The sequence below is a fragment of the Manihot esculenta genome, chromosome 9 (genome assembly GCF_001659605.2).
Source record: "Manihot esculenta cultivar AM560-2 chromosome 9, M.esculenta_v8, whole genome shotgun sequence".
Taxonomy (NCBI): domain Eukaryota; kingdom Viridiplantae; phylum Streptophyta; class Magnoliopsida; order Malpighiales; family Euphorbiaceae; genus Manihot; species Manihot esculenta.
Window position 1 is genome coordinate 11880510 of NC_035169.2, and position 9963 is coordinate 11890472.

Here is a 9963-nt window from a genome sequence, read left to right on the forward strand (position 1 = left end):
ATGTTGACTTAATTAATATCCATTTAATTAGGACAAATAATCATCTTGTAGTGAAGCTTATTGGACTGAACAGATTTCATTATTGATCCTTAATGCATGATTATGACACTAATGGTTGTTGAGGAAAAAAGAATTCAAGAAAATGTGAAATTGGAGGTGGAGTTTTATGGTTGGAATTGGCTGGTGTGTGAATACCAAGGAGAGGCCCACTGACTTGAAAGGTCACCTGTGACTGTGTGCTGTGACATAACCTTGGATTCCAGTGATAGCCCAGGAAAGAAAAAAGCTACCTTTTCTGTGAACAAAAGGCACTGAGCTCTGCTCCTTTCATGCTTTTAGAGCCTCATAATCTGATCCACCAAACCCATCTGAGCCATATAATACATGGCTTCAATATTCAGACCTAACTTTTCAAACCCAGTGGTCTCTCTCTCTCTGTGTATATATAGACATTCATCAAATTATAATGAAAAAGATTATTGCATGACTAGAGGTCATGGCTCAAAATGAGAAAATTATCAAATAATTTCCTTGACATGCAAGAGAAGAAAAGGACATGTACATTTTGACTCTTTCCAGAATCTGAAATGCAAAATGTTTGTACAATAGGAAAAGAGATAAAGGGTTTCTCTCTTGTTGTCCATGGATTAGAATTCAAGATCTCTTGCCTGATTTTTCATATTGCTCTTTGCAAATTCCTCAAAGACTTGCACAACTTGAAAAAGGTTAATAGTTTACATGGGGCCTTGAGGGTTACATTAAGGTCAAGGTTGGTGATGGGCAACTATGGAGAGGCTTGCACACAGAAAGCAAGAGGGTATGGCCAATGCCACCATTGGAAAAGATTTGTTGCACTTTTATGCTTAAAAGATGGGCCAGAGTTGCACTTTGTAGACACACTTGATTTTTTGTCAACAAGGAAGATATTGCTTGTCCAATTTCCTAACTGGATCTTGTTCTTTTTTCATTCATCAAGCAATGAATCTGAGCTAACATTACATGATAGTCCTTTCCTTTCCTAATCTTCACCCCTTTTCTAAATAATAATAAAAGAAAAGAAAATTTGTCTGAACCCACCCATATCTTCCTAATTAACATAGAATCAAACTGTTTGGTTTAAGAGACATAGAATCAAACTGTTTGGTTTAAGAGAGAATTTCCACCCCCAGTTTCTTATCCAATAGAAAATGCTGGAGGGCTAGGTTTCTCAATGAATGTGGTCCTTCTGAATAGTAGAAAACACTGTAGCTATCACATATAATAAAAGCTTAATTATGACTAAAATTTTCCTATATTATAATAAAAACTCTCATCAGATCTTAATTGCTCCAGCAAAACAGCTTTGATGTATTTTCACTGAAACCAAAGAAGAAAGGGGCAAAACGAGTGTAATAAGACAGTCATATTGTCTATACATGATTCCATCACAAATTAACCTAAGCACCATTGAGCTTATGGAAGTAAAAATTGAAGTGGGTCTCTTCACCTGATGCAAGAAAAGGTAGTCAGAGGATCCAAAGGTTATTAAATTAATAAAAACCACAATAAATCTGAGATACCCATAAAGCAAAAGCTTTAAAACATAATAAAATGATAGCCAAAAAAATATATATATATATCAAAATTAATTTAATTAGCAACAAAGACAGAAATGTAAACAGCTGTCCATGAGCAGTGACAGAGCCACATAGATTAAACATTAAAACATAAAAACAACAATTTCATCATTTCATCTTTTAGTGTACTCCCAATTCAGCTTTTTTTTTTATACTACCAAGAGCCATAGAGATTCTCTCCTTCAGCTCCACATATAATATCATAACAAAAACAATAATAATAATAGCAATTATACTTTCAAGTTCAAAAACTATATTCAGTTCAGTTTCTTCCAAAAAGAAAAAAAAATCAAAACAGCAGTTGAAAAAGAAAAAAAAAAAAAAAAAGGTTAATTCAGCAATTAATTCAATCATGTGAAGCCCAACCTTCTCTTCTTCCAGAAACTCAACTCTGGATCAAGCTTCTCTCCTGTTCTTGCTGGTTCTGATTTACACCTTGTGAGTATCAAAGGACGTACATTGCCATCTTCCTCCGTTCTTTGTTCTTCAATTTTTGTAGGGTTCATTATCCTTTCTCTAATTGAAGTTACTGGACCTTCAAATTCTTTGAAAAAACTTGATGTTTCTTCAGTTTCTGGATCTAATCTTGATTCTTGATCAGATTCTCCATCAACAGACTGTGTTTTTGATGCGGGACTGTCTTCTTGTGTGTTCTCTTGCTCTGCTCTTCGATTTTGCTCGATTGTTTCACTTTCCGAAGGTGAACCCCAAAATCTACTAGCTAAAGAAGAAGACCTGTATGGTGCAGATCTGCTTCTCGTCAATAATAAAGCGTTCTTTGGTGGTGAACAAACTGTGGAAACATATGCCTTAGTTTCCTCTTCCTCTTCCCTTTCTTGCTGTAATTCCTCATTTCTGTTGCCAAATTTCGCTTCAGCCTTTGAAGGGTCCTCTCTAATTTTGCTTTTTCTCTGCGAACCCACCTTAAATAACACTGCCCACTTGCGCCATGAGGGCATACAATACTTGGGTCTGAGCTTCTTCCTGTTTGAACGATGACAGCAAAAGAACGCGTTTCGGATCCATTTACAGTGGGGTTTGGTTTTACCGGGTCGGGTCTTGTCTTGCTCGGACCTCTTGACTCTAACCTGTCCCATGCAGGTAACTTTGGGGGAAGAAGGCTCTTGGGTTTCAATAGCTGCGTTCTTCTTCTTAACAAACATAGGGCTTGAACGTGACTTGCCTCTACTTCTGCTACCACCATTGCTCCTCAAAAATCTCATCAATGGCGGTGGGTACTTCTCGGTCCGACCCGGACTAGATATGGGTTTTGTAGACAACTTCATCTTCTTCAACTCTCTCTCTGTCTCTTGCTCTCTATATGTCGCCTATGTGTATGAGGTTATTGGGTTGTCTTCTTTACCTCTATTTCGAGAGAAAGAGAGAGAGAGAGAGAGAGAGAGAGAGGCGAGAGTTCTGTTTGAAGCTGGGAAATGAAGAGAGGAGAGGATATAGTAATAAGCCAGTTGATTTTCAAGTTCTATTCTTGGTGTTTTTTTTCTCTATTTAATTATATTTTATCTTTGCACGGATGGGTGAATCTGAGTATAAGATTTTTCTATTTGGAGGTTATATTGTAGGGGTTCTATTTGGACTGGCCTTAGAGATGTATTGTCTTCTACTAGTATTAAGGGACTCCATTTCTCCTCATATTACAAAGAAATTAAACAAGCAATGAACTTTTTGAAACCAAAATTAAAAACATATAAATAAAAGAATAGGTGAACCCATGAATTAAGGAGTTTGGTGCTATAAGAAACATAGTTGGGATTAGACATGATGCAACTGACAGAGGAGGAAATTGTGCATTCAAGAATCCATGATTAAATGGTGATCAACTACTACTCAACAAACTAGTTTTTTTTTTTTTTTTTTTTTTTTCTTGAGCTTTTAAAGAAAGATCACCCATTTATTATTCAATTGATCAAATAGTTTTTAATTTGATTTGCATTAGTTAGTTCCCCATGTCTTTGGGCTCCATAACATTTGAAAGAGATGGATGTAAAGTAACAGTGCCTTCCAATTGACCCTTGTTCCAACAATATTTCCTAATGTTGATTTTAAATCATTGTAGGGTCAAGGGCATAGAATAAACATGATTTTTCTTATATTAATTTCAAAATTAAAGTACATTTATAAATATAAATATTAAAATATAGCACTCAAATTAATAATTTATCCATCACTGTGAATCTTACGCTTAGCTCAAACACCCTTCTTAACACTTAAACTTGCACTTTTAGTAACCATAATTGCAATTGGTTAAATCTAACTATAATGATGCTCACTTCTTTTTTCCGCAGAAAATAATTTATTAAAAACAACTTTTTTTTAAAAGTATGTCAAATAATTTTATATATGGGAAGTTTAATAGTATTCATAAAATTATTAATCTCTAAAAATTTACTTAATTTTTTCTTTTAATATAAAAATAATTTTTGTTGATAAATATTTTATGAATGTCCCAAATGTTAAAATATAAAATAATTTTTTTTTCTGAAAATATTTTCAGCAAAACAAATATTAGTAAAGGGAAAAATACAACACTCCCAAAAGTTTAGACCATCTTGCCAAACCCCATAGAAGTGGAAGCGAGGTGGTTCTATTATTAGTAAAGTAGGTGTATAAACTGATTTTAAATGGTAAAAAAAACTATTTTCTTTCAGAAGTTAATTGTTTCACTACGTTTGTTATAGGATTATGACAATATTCATTCAGAATATAATAAATCTAAGAAAATCACATACAGTAATTTTATGATTTTTCAAAACTGTAACAATATTCATTCATAATACAATAAAATCAAGAAAAATCACAAACAGCAATTTTATAATTTTTTATAAAAAAATTAAAATTAAAATTAAAAAAATATATAAAAAAATATATATAATTTAGAGTAACAGTTTGTAATTATTGGAGGCCGTATAAACACTTGAAAAATCTTATACTCTTTACTCTTTATATGTAAAATTTTTTACTTTTCATTTTCACGGTTTATTTAAACAAGTTTAAAAAATTATTTGTATAACATGTATTTCTATCAAGGGTGAAAGTGGTAATTCACTGATAGGAAATGTGCAGTGAAGAAACATGTATGAGGTCATATCTCATCTCCATCTTCACCTTCCTTCCATTCCGCGCCCCACCACCATGGCTCCACCACTATCAATATGTCTATACGCAAACAACCACCACCGCAATGAGTTCCCCTTGTTTTACACCTTTCCGAAATTACCCTTCCTTCTTCTGATAAAGACTAGGAGAAGTATGTGTAATTTAGTAATTCTCCAGCATGAATATAGACTCACGAATAATACCGCATCACAAGAAAAGAACAAAAAAGTCAACTATGGTTTCAGGCCTCCTTTCAGGCACTGAATAAAGTGCCTGTCCTAGAATTGGAAGGATACAAATCGCTACAAGTCAATCGGGACTCTCTTAATAAAGATAAGGGAGGGTTCAGCTATAGACACTAGGCATAAACATCAAAAATTGAAAATCCTAACATGTTAAATACCAGTACTAGTGCCTAGAGGAGGAAATCAATTTGATGCCCAGAAGAGCTACGTGGCATTTAAAGGACATAACTCTGATCTATGTGGCCCATCTATGTGGCACTAAATCTGGCGGCATTCTATGACTGCCCACTCCATTACCTTCCCACCCAGTCTCTGATCATCCAAACACAGCAACATTATACCTACATTATCTAACGATTTTCATTCTATTAATTAAAAAATATAATAATTAATGAAAAATTGAAAAAAATTAATATAATAAATATTTTATATCCAATAGAATGGAGACCGTTAGACAGTCTATCGAAAAAGATTTCCAATTATATTAGAAAAAATATAATACAAAATTTAAAATCTTTTCATCTCAGCACCGATTTCCTTGACTCATATCCCATCTTGCTTTCGTAATCCCATTAACTGATGCGCTCTTTCTCAGCATGTGTCACAGCTTCATCATCTGAAAAACAATACGATTTGAAGTTGTATTTTACATAGCAAAGCTCATGCAAACATCAATGGGTACTTCCTTTCAAGAATATTACATGCATACACGATACAGCCTTAAGTGGATGGAAGCTAAAATACTTGCCTGATACGGTTGATAGAGAGAATTCAGTGCGCAGTCCTTCAGTGCTTGGAGTTCAGCCTCCTTTTTATAGAGTTTGATTTGAGCAGAATGTAATTCGGATTTCAGCTCCTCAATCTGGTTTTCCTGATGTTCGATGAGCGAAATACAGACGTTATGATCCAGTTCTGCTGGCAAGACTCCGTGGCATTGGGTAAGAAACAGTGCTCTCATCCTGCAGTTCAACAAGCCCACCAGAGGAGACATCATCCCCCACCACACCTTATTAGTAAGAACTAATCTTATTTTTTATTGGGATAACTTAACTAAAAAATTTAAGGCTTGTGATCTTTTCATGGTCTCTAAATATTAAGGCGAAATTCAGATAACCAAAAATAAAGAAAAATTAAGACTTCTGTCGAAGTTCTGTAACAATGAATACACAATGCTTTATCCCAAATCTTAAAAACAGGGACAGACAAATGCATGTACAGGAAGGGTATTAAATCTATGTAAAAAATAGTTCTGATGTACTTGAAAAGGCTCACCTTGCCCATAATTGCCCTAACTCCTTCATGTCCAGACCACAGTATTGGACCTCAGAAGTTTTGTTGTTCAGATGGAAGCTCTGCTTCTATTTATATTTGTTAAGACTCCTATTTAAAATTTCTGGGCTTTGGATTTGAATGGGCTCTAATGCAGGAGACTAGAGCTCCCCCAACCATTCAACACTACACTTGGTTCAATATAATGTGTGGGCTTGGGCTCATTGATTTGATGGTTGCTATCTAATTTTTGGTGTCATTAGTCTTTTCTAATTTTTGTTCTAAAGAATTATTCTTTTTTCCGTTTTGATGAAATTAAACTGCACAAAAATCATCAATGTGTTTGAGGGTATGGATGTCTTTATTTTATCCTATGTCTAGTTCAAAATTTGGAGGAGTTAACGTTTATTTATTTAATTTGTATAACTCTGTTCAATGTCTTTCGTTTATCATGTTCAGCTTCTCTCCCAAATTTTATCACAAGGAGAACAGCACTGGTCATGTCGACTCTGCAAGTCAACCACCACTGGTCACTTGATCTACAAGCTTGGAGGTATTGACAAGCATGTGATTGAGAGGTTTGAGAAGGAGGCTGCTGAAATGAACATGATACCACTCAGGCTGATCATGAAGCTCTCCAGGAATCCATGGTTCTAAACTTTTTATATATAAATTTATTAATATTATCATTATTTTTTTTAACATTGCAATGAATAATAAAACATAAATTACTTTTTTGAAAAATATTCTTCATGTAAAATGTTTTCCACATAAAAGTTACTTTCTTCAAAACAATCAGCAGTAGTACAAAAGAAACAACAATGATAGAAGAAACCTGATTTATGCATATGCAAGTAGAATTGAAAATTTAAGATTAATTGGTTAAATAAGATTATATTTATTTGTTTGCCTAAATATAAGTTGATGGGTTCCATCCCAACAACTATTTGGTGCAATCTTGTGTGTATATTTCAATGTTCCTTTCACTTAAAGAGACAACTAAATGAAGTAATCCCTCCCCAGTCCCCTCTCTTTGTGCCTTTTGAGTTTCCTAGTATCCATCTTATATAAAATATTCTTCTTCAATCTCTCTTAAAGCAAAGCTCAGCAATTGGTATCCGAAAAATGGGGTCAGCAGAAAGATCAAAGAAGAAGGTTCAGTTATGGAAGAAAGCTGTAGTCCATTTTGCTTTGTGCTTTGTTATGGGATTCTTCACAGGCTTTGCTCCTACTGGTAAAGCTTCCATTTTTAATACTCAACTTACTTCTTCAAATAAATCACACTTGTCTTCACAATCTGTTGAAATGATTCACCTAGAAGCAACACCTCAGCCTGCCAAAAATGCAAGTTTTGTAGCTGAAACTCCTGTGCAAATCCCAGCAAGTTCTGCAGAATCTGAAAGAGAAAAGTTCTTGGAAAAAAGGGAAGAAGAAGAAGAAGATGGAACAGAAGCCAAGTGGATTCCAAGAAGACTAGTGGTTATCATCACTCCAGTGAGTAACAAAGATGAGTATCAAGGGGTGTTTTTGAGGAGATTGGCTAATACCATAAGATTGGTTCCTCCACCATTGATGTGGATTGTTGTGGAGGGGCAAAAAGATTCAAATGAAGCATCAGAGATTCTTAGAAAAACAGGTATTATGTACAGGCATTTGGTTTCTAAAGAGAATTTTACAGATCCACAAGCTGAATTGGATCATCAGAGAAATGTTGCTCTTAGACACATTGAACAGCACAGGCTTAGTGGGATTGTTCATTTTGCTAGCCTTTCCAATATCTATGATCTTGCCTTCTTTGAGGAGCTCAGAGAAATTGAGTAAGTATTCTTTTTTTCTCCCCTTACCTATCACCATGAAATTTTTTCAATTGAAACGGTGAATATTATGTCTTGAATTTATAATTAATTAAGATAACTGATTTTTTTTAAAAAAATGCATAAGGTTGTTATATAGTTTCATATAGAAATTGACCCATTGAATAGGGTGGAGTGTGAAATTTTCAAAAGTTTAGGTTTTTCTTGAACAAATCTCAATGGCAGCTGAAGCAAGATGTGATACCTCTGGTGTACCAAATACCATTTAAAAAAAAAAAAAAATTGAAGCTTCCTTGCATTTTATACCAAAAAAGAAACATAGGATTGGCCATAGAAAAAGCTACCCCAGCTAATGAATCCCACATTTTTATTTGATTTTGACTATTTCTAACTTGTTTATTGAACATTAAACGACAATAACAATATAAAGATTGGACAGCTAGGCTACATAAATTAATGGGTTCGAATTTGTTTCTACCAGACTTTTTTTTTATATATATAATTAACCCTTCAACTACATCATACTGAATATAATATTTAGATTGAGGGGTGAAATTGCAATTTGCAGGGTATTTGGGGCATGGCCAATAGCATTAGTATCAGGAAACAAGAATAAGGTGAAAATAGAAGGACCAGTATGCGATTCGTCACAAGTGATTGGATGGCATCTAAAGAAAATGAGCAATGAAACAGAACAAGTAACACCTCCTCCTATTCACATTTCAAGTTTTGCTTTCAATAGTTCTATTCTCTGGGATCCTGAGAGATGGGGTCGCCCTTCTTCTGTTCCACAGACTTCTCAGGTAATTTTCAATTTTTTATCAAAAAAATAATGACTAAAAAATCACATATAAAAATATTAGTTCATTGATCGGTTTTAAATTTTTGTTTATTTAGTCTCCATGTTGCTTCAATGCATTATTAACATTAAAGTTCTCAAAGTATGAGATTTTTGTCCAGCTTGTAATGATGCATCCATGCAAAAAAGCTTGCTTCTTGCTTTACTTGTAATGGGAGAAAAAGATAGAATCTTAAGTTAATCATAGCTTCTTCACCTAATTGCAGCTGTTGTCTAATCATTCCAACTGCTACATATTAATATATGGTTTTTAATTAATCTTTTTTCTTTTGGGCTTTACTCAACTTTTGGCCAACCTCCAACCATTCATCATACTTATTAATTTTTTCCTATTAATCTCTATATGGTTTCATCTACATGGAAAATAAAATATTTGTTGTTTTGGGTGACAGAATTCAGTGAAATTTGTGAAGCAAGTAGCTCTTGAAGATGAGACCAAGCTAAAGGGAATCCCAGCAGAGGACTGCTCTAAAATAATGCTTTGGCAGCTTAAATTTCCCACTGAAAAACAATTAACCACTGCAGTTGATAGCAACCACAGATGAAGATCACAAAATCATAAAATTTATTAGAAACAATCAAGTAATATTGCAATTCTTTTCCTTTCTTGTTTTTGTGTAAATTTATGTTTTTTTTTTTTTTTTAGTATGAATTTAGACAAGGTATTCAATTAATATTAATGAAATTGAAGTTGCTTTTAAAATAGTAAGCTTTCAGAATTAAGTTTTGATCAAGTAAATGAATTGGAAAAACAAAAAAATCAATATGATGAATTGGAAATTTAGAGACCCTCTACTTAGACATCACATCTCGATCCTGGATTTCAAGATTGAGTCTCCTCCCCTTATGTAGTGTAGTGTCTTTTAAGGGTTTTTAAAGGCATGACTCAAAAAAAAAAAAAAAAAAAGTGGGACATTCCCTTTGGACCTAAAATGAGATAATTGCATCCAAGTTGGGCCTATGCGAAACCTCTCCTAGCCCTAGTCTCCTTCCTCTTCTTGGGCCAGGCAAAGGCAGTAGCTGTTGATTTTGTTTAATTTAATAAG

At 33.9% G+C, this 9963-nt stretch overlaps 2 protein-coding genes across 5 annotated transcripts; one reads left to right on the top strand and one right to left on the bottom strand.

Moving 5' to 3' along the window:
- Window positions 1-58: 58 nt before the first annotated feature.
- On the bottom strand, window positions 59-3251 carry LOC110611495. Its single transcript, XM_043960480.1, has 2 exons — window positions 1983-3251; window positions 59-1486 (listed from the first exon to the last, which is right to left on the bottom strand). The coding sequence occupies exons 1-2, from the start codon at window positions 2900-2902 to the stop codon at window positions 1483-1485; spliced, it is 924 nt and encodes a 307-aa protein (XP_043816415.1). The 5' UTR covers window positions 2903-3251; the 3' UTR covers window positions 59-1482.
- A 3453-nt stretch (window positions 3252-6704) lies between these two features.
- LOC110611163 (beta-1,4-xylosyltransferase IRX9) lies at window positions 6705-9620 on the top strand. 4 transcript variants are annotated; one of them, XM_043960479.1, is made up of 5 exons: window positions 6705-6894; window positions 7343-7478; window positions 7563-8061; window positions 8627-8861; window positions 9310-9620. In XM_043960479.1, exons 1-5 carry the CDS (start codon window positions 6892-6894, stop codon window positions 9460-9462), a joined length of 1026 nt encoding a protein of 341 aa, XP_043816414.1. In that variant the 5' UTR covers window positions 6705-6891; the 3' UTR covers window positions 9463-9620. The 4 variants fall into 4 exon arrangements, with proteins under 4 accessions (XP_043816414.1, XP_043816413.1, XP_021607007.1 ...); XM_043960478.1 differs by having other exon boundaries at window positions 6706-6894; window positions 7343-8061; XM_021751315.2 differs by lacking the exon at window positions 6705-6894 and having other exon boundaries at window positions 7123-7478.
- The last annotated feature ends 343 nt before the right edge of the window (window positions 9621-9963 follow it).

Bases quoted from the DNA above. Each gene is read 5' to 3' on its own strand.
- LOC110611495 (XM_043960480.1), bottom strand. From the start codon at position 2,902: ATGAAGTTGTCTACAAAACCCATATCTAGTCCGGGTCGGACCGAGAAG.
- LOC110611163 (XM_043960478.1), top strand. The intron at 8,062-8,626 runs GTAAGTATTCTT...TGCAATTTGCAG, and splicing joins GAGGAGCTCAGAGAAATTGA to GGTATTTGGGGCATGGCCAA. The intron at 8,862-9,309 runs GTAATTTTCAAT...TTTGGGTGACAG, and splicing joins CTGTTCCACAGACTTCTCAG to AATTCAGTGAAATTTGTGAA.